The 20231-nt window shown below is 58.4% G+C and overlaps 2 protein-coding genes across 4 annotated transcripts; one reads left to right on the top strand and one right to left on the bottom strand.

Moving 5' to 3' along the window:
• Positions 1-175: 175 nt before the first annotated feature.
• Positions 176-15004, bottom strand: OBSL1 (obscurin like cytoskeletal adaptor 1). 3 transcript variants are annotated; one of them, XM_028092210.2, is made up of 14 exons: positions 13984-15004; positions 11699-11968; positions 11362-11613; positions 10941-11243; positions 10460-10756; positions 9215-9487; positions 7751-8023; positions 6830-7102; positions 3644-3916; positions 2711-2986; positions 2349-2636; positions 1889-2164; positions 842-1111; positions 176-695 (listed from the first exon to the last, which is right to left on the bottom strand). In XM_028092210.2, the coding sequence occupies exons 1-14, from the start codon at positions 14993-14995 to the stop codon at positions 400-402; spliced, it is 4632 nt and encodes a 1543-aa protein (XP_027948011.2). In that variant the 5' UTR covers positions 14996-15004; the 3' UTR covers positions 176-399. The 3 variants fall into 3 exon arrangements, with proteins under 3 accessions (XP_027948011.2, XP_087877668.1, XP_027948010.1); XM_088021542.1 differs by lacking the exon at positions 1889-2164; XM_028092209.2 differs by lacking the exons at positions 176-695; positions 842-1111; positions 1889-2164; ... (1 more) ...; positions 2711-2986; positions 3644-3916 and adding an exon at positions 6124-6415.
• Positions 15005-16132: 1128 nt separating this feature from the next.
• INHA (inhibin subunit alpha) lies at positions 16133-19260 on the top strand. The gene is made up of 2 exons (XM_028092247.2): positions 16133-16406; positions 18428-19260. Exons 1-2 carry the CDS (start codon positions 16133-16135, stop codon positions 19258-19260), a joined length of 1107 nt encoding a protein of 368 aa, XP_027948048.1.
• Positions 19261-20231: the final 971 nt, after the last annotated feature.

Here is a 20231-nt window from a genome sequence, read left to right as displayed (position 1 = left end):
AAGAAGACTTGGCTCAGAAAGTTTAAGTAATTTGCATGAGGTCTCACAGTTAATAGAAAGCTCTGGCTTGTGGGGTGGGGTTGCTCTTTGCCAAATGGGCCCGTGTATCCTGGGGCGTGTGAGCAAGGGATAATCACGGCAGGTCTTTCTGGAGTATAATATTTATGTTTACAGCAAAGCCAACTTGGACATGTGAAACGGAATGCAAAATCCACACGGACTTCTAGGGTACATAGAAAACACTAGAAAAGGAAAGTTTTGCTTTGGGCAGGCTGCTTCAGATCACACTTCTGGAGGCCAGGCAGGGCTGACTTGCCTCAGTGGTGAGGGGCACTTTGGTGGGGGTCTGAGGGGCCCTGGGCCAGCCAGGAAAGGCTGCGCCAGGGGGCGGGTGATGCATTAGGAGAGGACAGGACACTCACGCCTCACGCTGAGCCTGGCCAGGGTGCGATCGTGGTGGCTCTCACAGCCGTAGGTGCCCTGGTCGGCCAGCACGATGCCGTGGATGAAGAGGCGGTAGACGTGGCCATCCTGGGCCATGGACATACGAGAGTCATGGGGTAAGGGCTCCCCACCTCGCACCCAGCGCACGGCCCCTGCTGCACCCACTCGGCCCGTCTCCACTTCCAGGCACACGTCCTGCCCCTCTTCGGCCCGCACATCTTGCAGGCGCCGCAGGAAGAGCAGCTCCATTTCTGGGGAGGAAGGGGGAGGGGGTCATGGAGCCTGACACCCTGCTCCCTGGCTGATGATCCCAGGGCAGACGGACAGGTCTGCTAGGGCCAGGGTTGGGTGGACAGGGACAGGAGCCAAGACCACTTCATCCCCATCAGGACCAGACCTCGAACGTGGAGCCGGGCGCTCGTGGCCGTGCCCCCTGCTCGGGCAGTCACGGTCCCCGCGTCGTCGAGCTGGCAGCCTCGGACGGTCAGCGTGCGGCTCAAACCACTCTGGCCTAGCTCTACCTGGGGCCCTGGAGTGACAACAGCCCCGTTGCGTAGCCAGGTGACCTCGGCGTCTGGTGGTGAGACTTCACACCGGAACGTGGCATCATCCCCCTCGTGGACGGTGAGTGGTGTCAGCTCTGAGACCAGCTTTGCCAGTGGCGGTTCTGGGCGGGGGAGGGGGGGGTCGGGCAGTGAGGTGGGCTGTGTCTTTCCCTCTCCCTCTTTTTCATCCTCTCCTGGGGTACATCTCCCAGTTATTGTGAAGATCTTTCCTGAGGACCATGGGGGGTGTCCCAAAGGACAAGATGCCAGCTCCCTGCCCCTCCTAGCCGCCACCTCTCAATCCTGGTCTGCCTCTGACTCCCTAACAGATCATTTATCATGGACCCTATCTTATTTTTTTTAATGTTTTATTTATTTACTCATGAGAGTCAGAGAGAGAGAGAGAGAGAGGCAGAGGCCTAGGGAGAAGCAGGCTCCCCGCCTAGCAGGGAGCCCGATGCGGGACTCGATCCCAGATCATGACCTGAGCCGAAGGCAGACGCTTAACCATCTGAGCCACCCAGGCGCCCGGACCCTATCTTATTTAACTGTCACCGCAGCCCTATAAGACAAGCACCATCTCCCCACTTCAGAGCTGGGGCTCAGAGAGGTGGAGCAACTTGCCAGTGTCACACCCTCCTGGCAAGCAGAACCCAGATCGGAACTGGGGTGGGCTGACTCCAGAGCCCCTGCTTTTAACCACTGGGCTAGGCCTCCTTCTATAGAGACAGTTCCTGAAAGAAGGAGGCCTGAACCCTCGTCCCAGTAATAGTTGTGCATGCCTTGGTTAGAGCCAGAGGTAGCAAGGAGGGGAGTGGGGGCTGAGGGGGTCCCGGGACAGTGCAGAGGTGTGGTATTTGGGGTGCCAGGGCCCACAGGGTATGAGGGCGCGCTGTTACCTTCCACGCTGACGAGGAAGATGCGGCTGTCCTGGGGTGTGTCGCACAGGTACTCCCCAGCGTCCCCGCTCCGTGTCCCCCGCACCCGTAGCACCTGCCTCGCCCCGGCCTGCTCCAGCCGCACCCGCCCCTGGCTCGCCAGTCGCTCCCCGTCCTTGTACCAGCGCACAGGGCCCCCCGGCCCGGAGAGGTGCACCACCAGCTCCAGGTCCCCGCCTGGGGTACTGCGAACCCTCGTCTGGGCGGCCTCGGGGGCCACCACCCGCACGGGGGGCTCTGTGGGGTCAGAGTGGGGTGTCACTGGGAGGGAGAGGCCGAGGGCTATTAGAGGGACAGTGGGAAGCAAGATGCCGAGAGACGTGGGTGAGGGATGGATGAGGCATGCTAGAGAAGTCGGGGGGAGACTCATACGGGTTTGGGGGTGCAGCTCTCTCAGGCCTTCTGCCCAGGCCATACTTACCAGCCACTCGGACAGTGAAGCTGAGGCTGGGGGCCCCCGGGGCTGTCGTGAATTGGCAGGTGTAGAGGCCAGCGTGGGCCAGCTCTGCAGCCCGGATGCAGAGGATGCGGCGGGGGCCCTCAGCATGGAGCTCCAGGCCCTCACCCTCCTGCACGGGGCTCCCATTGTGACTCCAGAAGACCAGGGCGCCAGCCCGGGACAGTTCACAGCTCAGCACCACCGGCTCCCCAGGGGCCACACAGAGTGGGGCAGGGGCTGCCTCTGGGGCGAGGAACTGGACTGGGGGCTCTGGACAGAAAGAGGAGCATGTCGGCTCGGGCTTACTACCCCCACCCGCACCCAGGCTGGCAGGAAACACCCACCAGCTAGGCTGACATTGAAGGTGACAGCTTCGTCACGAGTCTCGCACACATACTCCCCGGTGTCCTCGGGCTGGGCATGGGGCAGGGTCAGGGTGCGAGCAGGCCCCTTGGCTCCCAGCTGCAGCGTGTCCGATGCCTCCACCTCCAGCCCATTCTTGTACCAGCGCACCTGGGACCCGGCAGGGGCCACCTCGCAGCGCAGCTCCACGCGCCCCGGGGCCCCGAACTGCAGGTCCAGGGAGCGGGCTGCCGGGTGCACAATCCTCTCTGGCGGGGCTGGCGGACAGACGGAGGAAGCGGTGCTCAGGCTCAGCCAGCAGACCTCTCTACCTGACTCACCCCCTGGCTTCTCAGCCCTCTCTCTTCCCGGCGCAGCTCTTGGGACCGGGGTGGCTACCATCCATGCGCACCTGCTGTGTGCCAGGTGCTGCACTAAGCGTACTGAAGCTCTTGGCACAGTTACTCCTGACGCTCCCTAGGAGAGCACCGATGTTGGCTTCACTTTACAGATGAGGACTTGAGGCCTCTTTAGAGGAAAGTGACTTGTCCAAGGTCCCATGGGCAGAAAGAGGTAGACGCAGACCTCGCTGGCCCCAATACACGCCCCTCCCTAAGTCGCCCCCACTCCGTACCCCTTTTCCCTGCTTTCCCTCTGGTGTACTTATCATCACCTATCGGTTGTCTGTCCATCCTCACTAGAATTCGAGCTCCATGAAATCAAATTCTAGTGGAGAATTGGAGGTTTGCTACTCTGTCAGCATTCAGAACAGCACTGAGCGCATAGTAGTTGCTCAATAAATATTTGATGACTGAATGAAAGCTCCTAAGGGGGCAGGTGGGGGGAACCCTAAGATGCAAGAAATGAGAAGGTTGGATGTCTGTCCCTTAGCCCCCTGCCTCTCTAGCTCCCCAGGATGCCCAGAGACTGCCCACCTGTGACGGTGACAGTGAAGAAGGCTGAGTCATCTACGGCGTCACACACGAACTCGCCCCCCTGCTCGGGCTGGGCGGCAGGCAGCACCAGGCGGCGGTGTGGCCCGTCGCTCTCCAGCACCAGGGCCTCGCTCTCCTCTACCTCCAGCCCGTCTTTGTACCAGCGCACAGGGGCATCCTCCCGGGACAGCTCGCACATCAGCACCACGCACTCCAAGCTCACGGCGATCAAGGTCACCTCATCCCGGGGGTATATGATGCGCACTGGGGGCTCTGCAGAGTGGGGTGATCACAGGCTGTCACAAACTCACCGTCGGCCTCCCTGGCAGCAAGAAGTTCCTGTCGTTCACAATAATAAGAGTGATAAGGATAATCATAACAAGGAGTGAGAGGTCCAGGGCCTGCTCTCTGAAATTCCTGGGGCCAGAGGTGTGACAGAATCCCTAATGCTTCAGATCCCAGAAATGCTGCATTTATCAGAGATCACATACCTGCTCCTCCCAGCACCCTCTGGGGCACCTCCCCCCGCCCCATCAACCTCACTAACATTTCTGCGGTGTAACCTGTGGATATACTCAGTCTAAGCATGATAATTAAAGAATAGAAATCGTTCCACAGCAGTTAAGCTCAGATTTTACTAAATGACTTTGAATAGCCAGCTTGCAAAGAGACTTTTGATTTTAACTTTTTTTTTTTTTTTTTTTTTTTTTTAGATCAGAATCGTTAAGAGATCCTGGATCTGTAATAGCAAATGCTTACTATTTCCTAACGTTCCAGAACAGCCCTAAGCACTTTACACAGTGAACCCTCACAGCGATCCGAAGAGGTAGGGTATGGTTTTATCCCTGTTTTCCAACGAAGAACTTGAGGCACAGAGTGATTACCCAACCTCTTTAAGGTCACAGCTGGCTACACCTGTTCTGGGGCAGGGGCGGGGAGAACAGCCATCTGTGAAAGGGAGGCTCAGACTCTGCGAGCACTGGTAGGGATTGCAAGCCAAGGCGGGCGGAACTCAGTAATGATTTTTGCATCTGTGCACAAGACTTGCCAACACCTGTCTGAGAATTCCCCAGGGATGCTAAACACTGATTCTGGGAGTTCATTTCCAACTGCTCCAAACCGGTCGCTCCCCCACAGAAAAGGAGCTATGTCAACACTGGAAGTGACTGGTGCACTGAGTCCGAGCCTGCCCGTGCTCCCATGCACCCTGGATGTCTCTCAGAATCTTCTAGGTTCCAGGACACTTTTAGAGCTCCTTTAACATTTAGCCCCCTAGTGACGAGGCTCAGGAACTGGTAGCTTTCCGGTCCCACTGTTTGCCGAGGCACGCATGGGCCGACGTGCTCACCAGCACACACTCGAGTCCTCTGCTTCCACCACCCACCTCCCTAACGGCTTGTTCTAAGAGTCTAGAGGATGCGGGCTGGTTCTCTGGGGCCCTCGCAAGGCTGGCAAATTGCAGAGGAGTGGCTGCCTGAGGTGGGGGGAGGTGATGGGGGCAGTCGGGTGAAGACAGGGTGCAGTGATGGGGCCGGGGGGGTCTGCACAGCTGTGGGACCTCAGCTTGGCATCAGACTTGATTCTCCCTGGCCCAAAGCCGAGGCAGTGCTTGTGTCAACTTCGCCGTGAAGAATCTGGTGTTTTGTGGGGAGGCCAAGTGTAGGCTGAAATGTGTGTAGCTGTCATTATGTCTGGCCGGAGCTTGAAGGGCCTCACTACAGGACAGAACGTGTGCAGAAAGGCCTCTTTGGCTTTGTGGCTTGTGTGTGCCAGGCTGCACTATCTGGAATGCCGGGAGTGTGTGTGGGGGGCGGGGGCGGGCTAAGTAGCTCAGCCTGGACTGAGGCATCACTCCTGGGCCAGGGCAGGGGACAGGGCAACAAGACAGTGCCAGGTGCAGGACGGGCACTCCAGTGAAGCCAGCAGGGTTCTTCTGTGCCCGCCAGAGCTGCCTAGGCCCTGCAACGCCCCTCCCCCACCAAGCCCCCCCGCCCCCACACTGGGATTGGCATCATGGGCTGCAGCCCCTAAGTTTCCAGCACTGAATGAACCCCCATCACTTCCATAGTCGTCCTGTGCTTTTCCAGTTTTGAACAGTCTCCCCTCTCCCTTCAGTCCACACCTGACCCCGCTTAGCTAACTCAGCCCCTGCCTCAAGTATCCAGTTTGAAGGCACTTCCTGCCTGTGCACAAGGCCAGCCGCCACGCGGCCTTGAGCTCCCGCCGCACCCTATCACAACACCGGACAATCCACACCCTAAGATCCTCTAACGTGTCTGGCTTTCCTGCCAGGCTGTGCACTCCTGGAGAGAAGCGAGCATGTCTGTCTGCTTGCCACTGGGGGGGTCCAGACCCAACCCAGGGCTGGCTCCTACAGGTGGCATGGTGACTTTCTCCAAAGCCCTCCCTGACTCTCCTGTTCTCCTCTGTTGAGCCCTCTGCTCTCGTCCTTCACGGCACTTGTCACGAGGTGTCCACTGTACATTTATTTGCGCATTTATTGGTTTAACACAGGGGTCGCAAACTCCAACGCCCACAGGGGCCAGGTAGGTAAGGTCAGTGGCGGAAGCAGTCTGGGGAGAGGCAAGGAGGCACGGCAGGGAGGCAAGGACCGAGGAATGCGGGCCCCGCAATATGGGGGTAGCTGCTACTCAGCACCAGCTGTTCGTCGCCATGGGGGGAAGCGGGACCAGAGCCGCCGGGTCTTCGGCTTTTTCAAGAGGATGCATAACTCCGGATTGTTATTTGAACTGTCCTGACTTTGGTAAGACTCTGCAGGCCAAACAAAACACATCTGTGGGCTGCATGGGGCCCTACGGACTGCCCGTTTGCGACCCCTGGTTACCAGCGGCCTCCCCAGCTAGACCGGCGGCTCTGGGAGAACGGAGCCCGCGTGCGTCCGCAGCCCCGGGCCCAGCGGCCGGCACGCAGGAAGCACTCGGCCAACGAGCCGATGGAGCACAGTTCTTCCTGGCGCCAGTGCCGGGGAGGAGACGGCTCCCCCGAACAGGGGCTGAACAGGGCCCCCCCGCCCTCCCCAGGTCTTTCGGGCAAGGAGCCTTGGTATAGGCCCCACGGCCCTACCTCCCTCCTCCCCGGCGAGCTAACTAGGGAGTCCGTGGCCAGCTCCCCCAAGGGCTCAGGACCGTCCTCCGGTGACCCGGGGCAGCTGGGGTGAGCCCACACCTGTGACAGTGACGGTGAACGAGGCCGACTCGTCGTCGATTTCACACAAGTACTCGCCGGAGTCCTCGAGCTGGACAGCGGGCAACACCAGGCGGCGGACCGTGTCCTCCTTCTGCAGGAGCAGCGCGGGACTCTCCACTACCTCCTCGCCGTCCTTGGTCCAGCGCACCTCGGCCCAGGGCCGGCACAGCTCACAGGTCAGCACCACGCGCTCCAGGCGCACGGCTGCCACGTACACCTTGCCGCTGGGGTACACGATCCATGAGGAGACGTCTGGAGGATGGGGACAGTCACGGCTGGGACCCACGGGCCCTGCTGCCCTCCCTCATCCGCGCCTGTTCCCTCCTCCTGGAGAGTGGGCCATGTGTCGAAGGAGAGAGCCTTCCCTCAGGTTAGGTCTCACAGCTGCTCGGACAGCCACGCCCAGCTGGAGACACGACCACGGTCACCAAAGCACATCAGAGGCATGGTGGCACAGTGGTGATGACGCTGGCAGCCTCTGCTGGAGAAACGTGCTACATTCTCGGGGTTGGGACAGGGACAGTATGGAGGGTGGGACCAGGGAGAGAAGGGTTGGGTGCCCAGATGGAGCCGGGGCCTCCCTCAGGCTCTTGAGAGCTTCTGAGCCCTCTAGGGCAGGGGCCCACCTGCCCTGGACCCTGCCCCGCCATACAGCTGCCATTCCTCAAGCTCCCCTTTGCTGGAGAACGGAGAGAGCAGAGCTTCCCTGGGAATCATGCACCCTGGCCAGTGTTAATTTTCCAGGCATTTTCTGTGGGTGACTGAACCTCAGGGTGCAGACCAAGGAGGGACCTGGGATCAGCCAGGGAGAGGGGAGCAGGGCCTGGGGACAGTGGCCCGGGGGGGTGAGACCGTGACAGCTGCCCGGGTGGTATCCCACGGGCCTGCCTGGCGCCCCACCTGTGATGGTGACCGTGAAGTAGGCACGCTCATCTCCGGCGACGCACTGAAATTCACCGCCATCTGGGGGCTGGGCAGCAGGCAGCACCAGGCGGTGGTGGGGCCCTTCCTTCTCCAGGACCACAAAGTCACTCTCCTCCACCTCCTGCCCGTCCTTGTACCAGTGCACGGGGGCGTCTTCTCGGTCCACCTCACAAGTTAGCATGACACACTCTGAGGTTATGGCGTGCACGAACACGTGCTCCTGGGGATCCAGGATATGCACCGGGGGGTCTGGTGGGGAGCAGAAACCAGGTCACACAGACACCCCCCCCCAACACACACAGAGGAGACCGCTTCCTCCCTGGGGGACCCTGGGAGGGTTGAGGCCATGCTGTGCAGGGTGTCTGGAGCAAGAACGTGGGGTACTGAGTGCGTGGCGGGTGAGGCAATGCAGATCCTGTGGCACCTGAGGGCTCCCTGAGTTGGGTCTCCAGCGGGTCAGAGGTGGCTTGGTGGGGACATGGTTGGGGGAGGCACAGATAGCCTCTGTCTTGGCTGAGGGGAGGTCACCATCATGGGCCCCATCCGGGCCATGCCTGCTGCTGGTTTTACAAGGGAGCCCCTGGAGCACTGGCCCCAGGATGGGCAGGGGGCGGGAACGACTTAGCAGTGCCACCGTGAGACAGCTGCTCTCTACAGATAGTAAGTTCCCCATCACTGGGGGCATGTAGGCAGTAGCTGGACGACCTCCTAGCAACAGGGTTGAAACAGAATTTCCACTCAAAGTGGGAAGATGAGCTGAATCAGGGGTTCCCAAGCTGCCCTCCCAGAGTGGATCCCTAGGCTCTACCGTGGACAGCCTGGCGCTAGAGGTCTGGGGGGCCTGGGCATATGTATGTATAACAAGCTTCCAGGGTGGTTCTGAAGCAGCCAGAACATGGACTGGCTTGAGAACCACTGGACCACTGCACTTAAAGCGTCCCTTTGACCCGGGCCACCTGAGGCAGGAGGGTAAGTACAGACCTGGGTGTGAACCCAGCTATGGTGTTTGCTGGCTGTGATAATGGGTAAATCCCACAACCTCTCTGAGCCTCAGTTTCTTCCTCTGGGAACTGGAGATCTATTCCTTCTCACCCAGTTGTGAAGATTACATGAAATGGTATATATGCGAAGCATTTTGTATAACATTTGGCTCATGGTAGGTACCCAGTGAATGTTAGCCCCCGTTTCTCCTTCCCTTTTGTTTATGTTTTGTTTCCCTACCCCCTACCCAGAGCAGGGTATGAGGAGGGCAAGTATGCTGGCGGGTGTTGGTGGAGGGAGGACTTAGAAGCAAGGACAGAATAATTTGAATACATGTCCCCTGGCCCACTAGGCTCTCCCCAGAAGGGACCCCCCAAGCAGACACTCCAAGGGACGGGGCTCACGTGGCCCCTAGAGTCAGCCTCAGCTTCAGGAGCCCAGACCACCACAGTTGCTGACCTCGGACGGTGACACTGAAGAAGGCGGAGACCCCCTCCGTTCTGCACTCAAACTCGCCGCTGTCCTGGACCTCGGCCGCCGGCAGGATCAGGCGGTGTTTGCGCCCATCCATCTTCACCACTAGCGACTCGCTCTCCTCTACCTCCTGCCCATTCTTGTACCAGCACGCTGGGAAGTCCACCCGGGAGAGCTCACAGGTCAGCACCACCCGCTCCGAGGTCGTGAAGGTCAAGGACACCTTGTCCTCGGGGCTCAGGATGTGCACCGGGCTCTCTGTGTGGGGAGAGGCGTGGGCACAGGCAGCATTCTCGTCACGCTCTGCCTGGGATCAGCACCCCTCTCTGCTGCAGGGGGTGGGGTGCCTCCATCAGGCCACACAACTGCTGTCACTGTCAATGCATTTGTTGGGATTTAAAAAAAAATCATCTGGGGCTTACACACCAACTCTCAAGCGCAACGGCTTTAGTGTACAGAATTCCTAGGGAATCTGCTGAAAATGCAGGTTCTTAGGCCCCACACACGCATGCAAGGGCCAGGGAATCTGTCTTATCAACTAGCCCTCCAGGCGACTCTGATGTCAGGGATCCCCGTTTGCATTCTGGAAACACTACTCTGGTTGCTGGTTCTTATTCTGCCCTCCCCCTAGGATGCCGGCAGCTGACCACCTCTGGACCCTGTGCTTGGGCACCAAGGAATTCATCGATGGGCCCTACAAACTCTGGCAATGGTGAGATGGCAAGTGCCACATGTCCCTGCACTTTCAGATGCCCACCAAGAACCGTCCACAGGTGGCACAGGGTTGAGTCTGGAGCCAGACTGCCTGGCTTCATCACCCAGCACTACCGCTCATTAGCTTGGTGATTCTGGGCAAGTCACTTAACCTGTGACTCAGCTGCTCCATCTGTAAAATGGGGTAAGAGAAGAGCCTACCTTACAGGGCTGTTGAGAGAACCGTGTTAATGAATACAATGTATGTGAAATGATTAGGGTTGTGCCCAGCACATAGGAAGTTGCTTTGATAATGTTATCGATTATAGGAAGCAGTCTGGGACTAGGAACCAGGGTCTGTGTCTTGGAGATAACAAATGTGACAGAATTCCATCAACCACAAAGTGCTCCAGAGAATGTGGCTACGAAGCTGATGAAGATAGTAAGGAGTCTCCTCTACATTGCACGTAGGCTGAAATGGGCCTTCTGTGTCTTGACCCTATCTATCTGTCCACCCTGGTCCCCACCAGCACCGACCTTGGATGGTGAGGGCGGCTGAGTCCTGCACACCGGGGCAGCTGAAGCCAACCAGGGCCCCGCTGTGCTGGTGCTTGACGGCTCGCAGGAGGAGTCTGTGCTGCAGACCTTTCTGCTCGATCCGGTAGCACAGGGCCCCGGGCTCCACCTGGCCCTCTGGCTCGTGACTCTTGAGTTCTTCCCCATTAAGGAACCAGGTGCCCTGGATGATGGTGGAAAGATCCAGGGAGAAGACTGCATCTTCCCCGTCGTATACCTGGACATCCTCCAGACCGGCCACCAGGCGAGCTGTGGGCACTGTGATGGGGACGGAGTGTGGCCATCAGAACCAGACGGGCGGCAGAGCGCAAGGGTGTGCAGGCGGAAGGTACAGAGGTAGGTACGGAAGGTACAGCAAAGGCTGGGGGAGGGAGGAGAGAGGATGGGGAGGGCCCAATTGGGGTATGGCCGCCACAGGCCAGGGCCGACAGCACTGACTCACCGAGGTGAGCGGACCCGTGGAACACAACATGGGGGCTGCGGCCATGTTCGCTGACCGTGCAGACGCGGAAGCGGTAGTCACCCTCGGAGGGCACACAGTCTCCTGGGACCTCCACAGCTCCGGCTTTCTCGATGCTGAAGCACTGGATCCAGTCTTCGGAGCCTACCTCCTGCCGCTCCAGCCGGTAGATGAAGGGGGTCTCAGGGGCTGGTTCGGGGGGCTTCCAGGTCAGCAGGACTGTGTTCTTATGGCCCTTGAACATCTCTGCCAACACGGGGGGTCCCGGGGGGCTGTGCTTGACACCTGGGACAAAGGCAGGGTGTGCATTCCAGCCCTGCTCCAGCCTCCCTGCAGCCCTCCCACCCTGAGTCCGCCTCTGGCATCTGGTCGCCCTCCTGCCCACGGGCTCTCATGCCCTCACATTTGACTCTGAGCAGAGTGGTGGTACGGGAGTTGCCCAGGCTAAAGGTGACCTCGCCAGCATCTTCTCGGGTGACCCCTGGAAGGACCAGGGCGTGCATGTGGCCAGAGCTGCTCTGGCAGGTGGTCGGCAGGTCCTCCCCGTCGCGGCTCCAGCGCCCCTCGACCCCAGCTTCTTGTGTCTCCACCAGCAGCACCGCATTCTCTCCCTCTAGGACGTCCAGCTTCCGGGGCAGCCGCTTCAGAATGGGCCCTGAGATACGCACGGGAACCGTTCAGCCTGGGGTCTGGGCACCTGCATGCCTCAGCCCGGGGAATCCTCCCACTGGCCACCCCACCTTTGACTGTCACGTTGGCCACGGTGCGCACCCGGCCCCGCATCTCGCACAGGTAGACGCCGTCATCATCTGCCTTCAGCCTGTGGATGATGAGGCGCCGGACAGTGCCCTCCTCGATCTGCTCGTACTTGCGGCACGGCAGCAGCCTCTGGTCCTCGCGGAACCAGGCCGTGGGAATGCGAGAGTTGGGCACTTTACACTCCAGCACGGCAATCCCGTGCTCCCGGCCTTCCACGTCCTGCAGGGGCCTGGTGAAGCGGAGGCGGGGCTCTGTGCAGAGGGGAGAGACAGAAGAAGGCTCTGGAAGGGGCCCGGCCAGGGTAAGGACTCCTTATATCAACTGCCTAAACCCACAGTAGCTCCTGCCATTTTTCTCCCGGGGCCTGCAGGTATTCTGGAATCACAGAAAAACCACTGGAAGGGAAGTCAGATGGCCTAAGTTCTCATCTGACCCTGACACTCATCAACCACATCACCTTGAACAAGGCCATTTTAGTGATCCTGGGCCTCGGTTTCCTGACTTTATTATTTTTAAAAAATACTTATTAAAAAAATAATTATTTATTTATTTTAGAGAGGGGGAGAGACAGAGAATCCTGAAGCAGACTCCCCACTGAGCACAGAGCCTGATGCGGGATGTGGGGCTTGATCCCAGGACCTTGAGATCATGACCGCAGCCAAAATCTAGAGTCGGCCGCTCAAGTTTCCTGACTTTAAAGTGGGGAAAGGGATGGAAGGGCTTGGATTACATCAGTGATTTTCAAGCTGTTCCCTGGGGCCCCTGAGGGCCCTACACAAATTCTGCAAGGGTCTGAGTCGAATTTCATTTTTAAAGTACTTTAGTCGTTTTCACATGGATGGAGCTAGAGAATAGAATGCTGAGCGAAATAGTCAGAGAAAGACAAATCCCCTATGATCTCACTCGTACGTGGAATTTAAGAAACAAAATAAACGAGCAAAGGGGGAAAAAAGAGGCGGGGCGCAAACCAAGAAACAGACTCTTAACTATTGAGAACAAACTGCTAGTTACGGGGGGGGGGGTAGGAGATGAGGATCAAAGGGTACAATACAATTATCCTGGTGAAAATACATACATAAATACATAAATAAAATGATTTTTAAAAGTACGATGAAAAATATATATATAAAAAAGTACTTTAGTCATTTTCAAAACTGCATTTTACGAGAAGAAAGCATGATGACGGAAATGACCGGTGAGTTATGAGGCCGCTGGAGTAGCATGTTTGTCCCACAGCTGTGGGAAGCTCTGCCTTCCCACTGGGCTTCTCTTTCCTGATAGTGTTAGTTAGTGAGGCCCCGCGGGTTGGGGCACACCGGACCTCAGCACAGGGGCCACATGCCCGACTGAGCGCCAGGCAGGGCTCTGGAGATTTGCCAACTTTTCTTCCTCTGAGGGAACATGGTGGGTAATAACCAATGAAGGTATAATCCCTCGAGTTCTGATGAACTCTGATTACGGAGAGCTTTACCTTCCAGTGGGAGTTTGGGGTGGTTTTTTAAATCCCCCCTCTGAATTTTCTGTTTATGAGCACTGTAAGCATTTATGAGATACTGTTGATGACTCAACTTTGAAATAGGAATTTCCTCTCGTTCACCTTCTTCTTTCAAACCTGGAGAGCATTTTCGAAACAGGGCATGTTTCCTCCCTCAAGCCTACCTTTGGTGTGAATCAGGAGTTTCTCAATGTGTCGCCTGCAGCCCCAGACTTGCCCACAGGGCTCACAGATGAGACCCAGTTATGAACGCAGCCTCGTCTTAAAACGTGTATATTCAATAAAATAGCACCCTGGTTCTCACTGATGGGCTTTATAAGTACACGGTATAAATCTGGACCTAGAAATTTACACCCATAAAATGTTCCTTATATCAGTCTTATATGTTGGGGCCCCACATGGGATTTCCGTTGAGGGAGAGGGGAGTAAAACAAAGCGGCTGAAATCCACGGGACTAGAAGCGCTCCCCCTTGGTTGGTCCATCAGTCACTCCTTAGGACTAGAAGCGCTCCCTCTTGGTTGGTCCATCAGTCACTTCTTAAAGCCGTTTATCAAAGAGTCATTTTCCACCCTCGGCCTCAGTATCACTTAGGGGGTTTGCTAAGCAGTTCCCGGGTACCCTGGAGACCTACTAAATCCGAATCCCTGGGGGGCGGGAGGCGGGCAGGAAAAGGTATGTGATTAGTCAGCCTTCCCTCTCCCCCACCGTCTCTGGGGCAGCGCTGGAGGCCCCTCCCCAGGGCCCCGGTAGCCCCGGGGGCGCCGCAGTACCTTTGACGTGCAGCTGCACGGCACTGAGCGTCTGGCCGGCCGAGTTGCGCGCTGCGCACACGTAGAGCCCGCGGTCCTTCGCCTGGCAGTAGAGCACCTTGAGCACGAAACCGCCGTCGCGGTCGCGGTACATGAGGCGGCGGCGGTCCGAGAGCAGCGGGCGGCCCTCCCAGTGCCATTCGATCTCGGGCTCGGGCTTGCCCATCACGTAGCAGCGGAACTTGGCGTGCTTGCCCTCGTTCACCCAGAAGGTCTTGGGCGCGCACTTGAGCGGCTCCACCACGGGCTTGGGGGCCTCGTCGGGGTCCTCGGGCGGGTTTTCGGGGGGCTGGTGCACCTGCAGCAGCGCGCCGGCCTGCGTGTGGCCGTGCGCGTTGCGGGCGTGGCACACGTAGACGCCCGAGTCGGGCAGCCGCGCTGCCAGGATGCGCAGCGCTAGGCTCACGCCCTGGCCGCCCTCGGCGCGGCCAGGCTCGAGCGTGAAGTGGCCGCTGTCCCACACTTCGTCCAGGGCCATCCCGTCCTTCTCCCAGTAGAGCGCGGGCGCGGGGAGGCCCCCCACCTGGCACGTCAGCACCACCTGCGCCCCCCGCAGCACCCACTGGGACCGGGGCCCCGCCAGGAACACCGGGGCGCCCTCCCCGGCCCCGGGAGGCGGCAGCGGGTGCTCGGCGGGCTGGGGCTCGGGCTCGGGGGCCGGCGGCTCCAGCACAGTGACGGCGGCCGCCGCGTAGGCCTCCCCGGCCGCGTTGCGGGCGCGGCACACGTAGACCCCCGCGTCGGTGGGCAGCGCACCGCTCAGCAGCAGGCCATGCTCGGCGCCGTCCGCCGGGAAGCTCACGCGCTCCGAGGCCGCCAGCTGCTGGCCGCCCTTCTCCCACACGACAGTGGGCGGCGGCTCCCCCAGGACCACGCACTTGAGCTCGGCCTCGGCGCCACTTACCACCCGCACGGGCCGCGGGAAGCGCAGGAAGCACGGGGGGCTCCCCTGATCCCCGGAGCCCGCCTTCATCGTGGCGGTCGCCGCCGGCCCGCAGCGGTGCGGGGGGAAGGGCGGGCGGCGGGCGCGCGGAGGCCCGGGGGCGGCGGCGGGAGCCCGCGAGGCGGGGCGCGGCTGGGGCCGGGGCGCGGGCACCCGCGGAGCTCCCCCCGCTTCCCCAGCCGCCCGCTCCGGGTTCGTCTCCTTACCCTCGGCCCGGAGCTGCGGCTCTGCGGCGGCGGCGATTCCCGGGCCCCGAGCCGAGGCGCTCAGGGGGCAGTCCTTCCTGTTTGCCTTTGCAGCGAGGGGCCCCGCAGCCTCCTCTGCCCGCGGCCTGGCTTCCTGCTCCGGAGAGCCTCTCTTCCCAGCCCCCTCCCACAGCATGGGCCTCTTTCCCCTCCTCCCTCCCACCTCCAGCCGCCAGGTCCCCAACCGCCGGCCAGGCTTGGGCCTGAGTGGCAGAGGCGCCTGCAGCTGCCAATCCCAAAAATATTCTCTGATGACACAGCTGGAGGGACAAGAGCCCAGACTGGCTCCTCTAGGCTAAGTTTAGAGCAGGCGGGACCACCTGCCCCCCACCCTAGCCCCAGTTCTAGCCCCAGCCTCAGCCCTTCCCCCCATGACTGGCCCAGCAGCTGCTTGGTTGAAAGGGGCCCCAGAAGGTCTGAGGGGCTGGCGCATTCTGTTCCCCCTACGAATAACACTTTTAGGAACTGGCAGACCCCAGCTCCCAGGTTCCTTGTCCCACCGGATGTCACCTTTGTGCTGGGTGCTGGGATGTGGCTCTGTGTGTGTGTGTGTGTGTGTGTGTGTGTGTGTGTGAGAGAGAGAGAGAGAGAGAGAGAGAGAGAGTCTGTGTGTGTGCAGGGGGAAGGGGTGGTATGTGTGGGTCAGGTCGCACGGGGTGAAAACCCTCACCAGCCCCCTCCCCCACATGCTTGGCAGGAGTGGGAGATAAGGCTCAGGGCCACAGACATCTGCGTCAGAGATAGGAGGTCTCAATGCCATGGGCAGGGGCCACTCTGGATTGCAGGGCGTGGGAAGGACTGGGGAGACCAGGATGAGAAGGGTAGAAGAGGACTTGCGGTGGGATGGGGAGGGCAGAGTGGGGAGGCGAGGGGCAGACACAGGGCAGGGTGCGGGTTCACCGTTGGCAGGGCTAGGTGAGCTATGCTGCCCCAGCTACCACTCCTGCTCCTCTTACTGCTGTCCCCAAAGAGTGGGCATGGCTGCCACGGGCCAGAGCTGGACCGGGCACTTGTCCTGGCCAAGGTGAGGGCCCTGTTCTTGGATGCTTTGGGGCCTCCGGCACTGGCCGGGGAAGGTGGGGATCCTGGAGTCAGGCGTCTGCCCCGAAGACATGCCCCGGGGGGCTTCCTGCGCAGGGGCTCTGAGCCCAGGGAGGAGGAGGATGTCTCCCAGGCCATCCTTTTCCCGGCTACAGGTAATGAGCATGGGGCACCGGCAGGGCGACTTTGAGAAGCAGTGCGGTACATACAGCATGGGCTCAGGAGCCAGGCAGGTCTGGGTTTGAGTCTCTGTCTCGTCACCTGAAAATGGGCAATGATGCTTACCTCTCAGGATTAAGCGAAATGGAGCGAGGCTCAGAGGAGTCACTTGGGGGACATTCATTTGGGAGACCAAGGGTCTCTAGAAAGAGATATTTGGGCTTGGGCCCCTTTATGCCAACTTTCCTTCTTCCCCCGCCTCGCTCCCTGCGCAAACCTTGTTTCTTTAGCCCCAGTTAGTTGAGACTTGAGAAGATACAGAAATGCTGGGGTAAGATTAGTTGGGAAAATTTTCAGGAAATTAGTCTACTTTCTCTTGAATCCCCTTTTCATCTCCTTATGTATGTTCCCGTGTTCCACGTAAAGCCCTCTTCCAGGTGGACATTCTTCTAGTCTGGCCTCTCTTTCCCTCGGAGAGGAGTTCCTGCCTCCCTGTGCCGCAGTGACTTCGTGTGGCTTTGGGATCAGGCAAAATCCCAGCCTGGCCACTTAGTAGTTAAATGTCACTTCCCCTTTGTAACCCTGTTTCCTTATCCACTAAAGAGATCAATCGTGAGGGGCGCCTGGGTGGCTCAGTCGTTAAGCGTCTGCCTTAGGCTCAGGTCGTGATTCCAGGGTCCTGGGATCAAGCCCTGCATGGGGTTCCCTGCTCCGCGGGAAGCCTGCTTCTCCCTCTCCCACTCCCCCTGCTTGTGTTCCCTCTCTCGCTGTCTCTCTCTCTGTCAAATAAATTAAAAAAATTAAAAAAAAGATCAATCGTGAGATTTATAATGAGAGAATCCACACGACAGTATTGTCCCAATCTGCAGTCCTTCACCTAGTCATGAGTGTTTAGTAGAGTCTGCGGACCTGTAGTGGAGGGATGCCAACTGCCTTTCTCAGAAAGCACTGCCTTCTATCCTGGGTTATATGGTTTCCCCTCCTCCCCCTCCTTTTTCTTTCGGATAGTAACCTATTTTTTTAAGTGGAATTTTTAAAAAGATTTATTTATTTATTTGGGAGAGAGAGAGAGAGAGAGAGTGTGTGAGCTGGAGGGGCAGAGGGTGAGGCAGAGAATCTCAAGCAAACTCCACACTGAGTGTGGAGCCCCATGCGGGGCTCAATCCTATGACCCATGAGATCATGACTTGAGCCGAAACCAAGAGTCAAATGCTCAACTGACTGTGCCACCCAGGTGCCCCTAAAAGTAGAATTGTTTTAAAGAATGTATCATGCAATATTTCTGACAATATAAGATACATGAGGTGGGGCACCTGGCTGGTTCAGTGGCAAGAGCGTGTGACTCTTGATCTCGGGGTTGTGAGTTTAAGCCCCATGTTGGGTGTAGAGATTACTTAAAAATAAAACGTTTTCTTTTTTTAAAAAAGATTTTATTTATTTATTTGACAGAGAGAGACATAACAAGAGAGGGAACACAAGCAGGGGGAGTGGGAGAGGGAGAAGCAGGCTTCCCACGGAGCAGGGAGCCCGATGTGGGGCTCGATCCCAGGACCTGAGCTGAAGGCAGGCACTTAACGACTGAGCCACCCAGGCGCCTCTTAAAAATAAAATCTTAAAAAAAATTTTTTTTTTGAAGGCATATGGGGGAATAAAACAAATGCCCGAGTATTCAAGAGGATCCAAGATCCCATTTCATGCTACTGGTGAACAAAAATTTAGGTCTACCGATGCCAAGCGTTGGTGAAGGTAGAGGGTGGGCAGGGCCTGTACATACATTGCTGAATGGAATATTAATTGGTAAAACCATTTCAGAGAGAAGTTGGCCACATCTTGTATTTTTTAAGTCCGTTAAGGGTGAAATAACAAATGGAGAGCCTCTGTCAGCTCTCTCAGGAGGCTGACAGCGGTCAGGGTGTGGCTGGCTGATGAACTGCCGTCGTATCCCGGCCGCTGAGGATGAGAGGTCCCAGGCTGTGCCAGTCAGGGCTGCCCTCTCCCTTCCCTTTGTCTCCTGCAGGTGCCGGCTGTGCGGTCGAGTCAGCTGCTAGAGAGCTGAGCCAGGAGGCCGAGGACGGCCTCTTCACATATGTGTTCCGGCCGTCCCAGCACACGCGCGGCCGCCAAGTGACTTCAGCCCACCTGTGGTTCCACACGGGCCTGGCCAGGCAGAGCGAAGCAGCCTCCAATAGCTCTGGGCCCCTGCTAAGCCTGCTGGCTCTGTCATCAGGGGTCCCCATGGCCGTGCCTATGTCGTTGGGCCAGGCACCCCCTCGCTGGGCGGTGCTGCACCTGGCCCCCTCTGCACTCCCTCTGCTGACCAGCCCTGTCCTGGTCCTGCAGCTGCGCTGTGCTCTCTGTTCCTGCTCAGCCCGACCTGAGGCCACACCCTTCCTGGTGGCCCACAGCCGGGCCAAGCCCCCCAGGGGAGGCGAGCGAGCCCGACGCTCACCTCCCCCGCTGCCCTGGCCTTGGTCTCCGGCCGCGCTGCGTCTGCTCCAGAGACCTCCAGAGGAACCCGCCGCCCATGCTGACTGTCACAGAGCGGCCCTCAATATCTCCTTCCAGGAGCTGGGCTGGGACCGGTGGATTGTGCACCCTCCCAGTTTCATCTTCCACTATTGTCACGGTGGCTGTGGGCTGGCTGCCACACCAGACCTGCCCCTGCCGGGGCCCGGGGCTCCTCCTACCCCTGTCCAACCCCTTTCTTTGGTGCCAGGGGCCCAGCCCTGCTGTGCTGCCCTCCCTGGGACCATGAGGCCTCTACGTGTCCGCACCACCTCAGATGGCGGTTACTCTTTCAAGTATGAGACAGTGCCCAACCTTCTCACACAACACTGTGCTTGTATCTGAGGGAGTCCTGCTGGCGGCCAAGCCTGCACCCATCAACAGCTGGAAGAAAGGGCACAGTTCAGAAAATGGATGGTTCCCACTTCCCCCTCCTTCCATCCCTCTCTGCCTGAGGGCTCCCTTCCCCATCCCGGCCCCTGTCCCATGGGTAACATGTGACAATAAACAACACAGTGCATATGACTTGGCATGCATTCTCTGGCTTCTCTGATATGGTGGGGGGCAGGTCTAGGCCCCAGGAGCATGGGATTGTAGGATCTCAGGTCATGCAGCCTCGCTTGACCTCAAAGTCATGGGGTTCCAGAGCTGTGATTGGATATGCCTCTGGTGGGGAAGCCACAACACTTGGGAGAAGACACAAAGTGTTCTGAGCTCTTGGTGGCCACGCTGGACTGGAACCTCATGCCGCTCCCCTGCTATTCTCTGCCCAAGCTCATGGACCCCTAGCTCAAGGTCAGGGGATTTGTAGACTGGCCAGAGATGATGGTCTTCAAGGACCCGCTGGAGATAGATGTTCAGAGCAGCTTAGATCTTGGGTTTCTCAGGAACTTAGGTGGGAAATAAGGCAAAGACAGATGAGTTGGCAGGGCCTGAAAGTTGACAAGAGCAAGAGAGGGGAGAGAATGAAGACCCGAGGATTTCAACTTGCTGAGGCTCCTGGGATGCCTTTGAATCTACCACTGGTTCCTGACATGGACTCCTTGAGGCCTGGCCTTCTGGAATTCAGGTTCTCAAAGTCTTTGGTTTCCTTAATGTGCCCTGTATCTTTACACTAACTCCTTAACTCAGTCCTTAATGTCAGAAGCATGGAAAAGCAGAGCCTACTATTAGAGAAACATACTCTCGTGTCAGTGTATGCACTTTGTGCAAATGCTTAGAGTCCAGAGCCCAGTGCAAAGAGTCTTTTTCTTTTCCCATAGTGTCTCCTATCAGTCCATTCCTGCCTGCCTTGTCTGGGCCTTGCTTCCCTGGCC

The sequence above is a fragment of the Eumetopias jubatus genome, unplaced genomic scaffold (genome assembly GCF_037043125.1).
Source record: "Eumetopias jubatus isolate StellerSeaLion01/CBP00866 unplaced genomic scaffold, mEumJub1_p1.0 scaffold_3, whole genome shotgun sequence".
NCBI classification, from domain to species: domain Eukaryota; kingdom Metazoa; phylum Chordata; class Mammalia; order Carnivora; family Otariidae; genus Eumetopias; species Eumetopias jubatus.
Note: the sequence above shows the minus strand (reverse complement) of the source record. Positions and strands in the feature narration are given on the sequence as shown.

Bases quoted from the DNA above. Each gene is read 5' to 3' on its own strand.
- OBSL1 (XM_028092210.2), bottom strand. From the start codon at position 14,995: ATGAAGGCGGGCTCCGGGGATCAGGGGAGCCCCCCGTGCTTCCTGCGC. The intron at 7,103-7,750 runs GTGGGGCGCCAG...CCCATCCTCCAG, and splicing joins CTTCACGGTCACCATCACAG to ACGTCTCCTCATGGATCGTG. The intron at 2,987-3,643 runs GTGGGCAGTCTC...TCTGTCCGCCAG, and splicing joins CTTCACTGTCACCGTCACAG to CCCCGCCAGAGAGGATTGTG.
- INHA (XM_028092247.2), top strand. From the start codon at position 16,133: ATGCTGCCCCAGCTACCACTCCTGCTCCTCTTACTGCTGTCCCCAAAG. The intron at 16,407-18,427 runs GTAATGAGCATG...TGTCTCCTGCAG, and splicing joins CATCCTTTTCCCGGCTACAG to GTGCCGGCTGTGCGGTCGAG.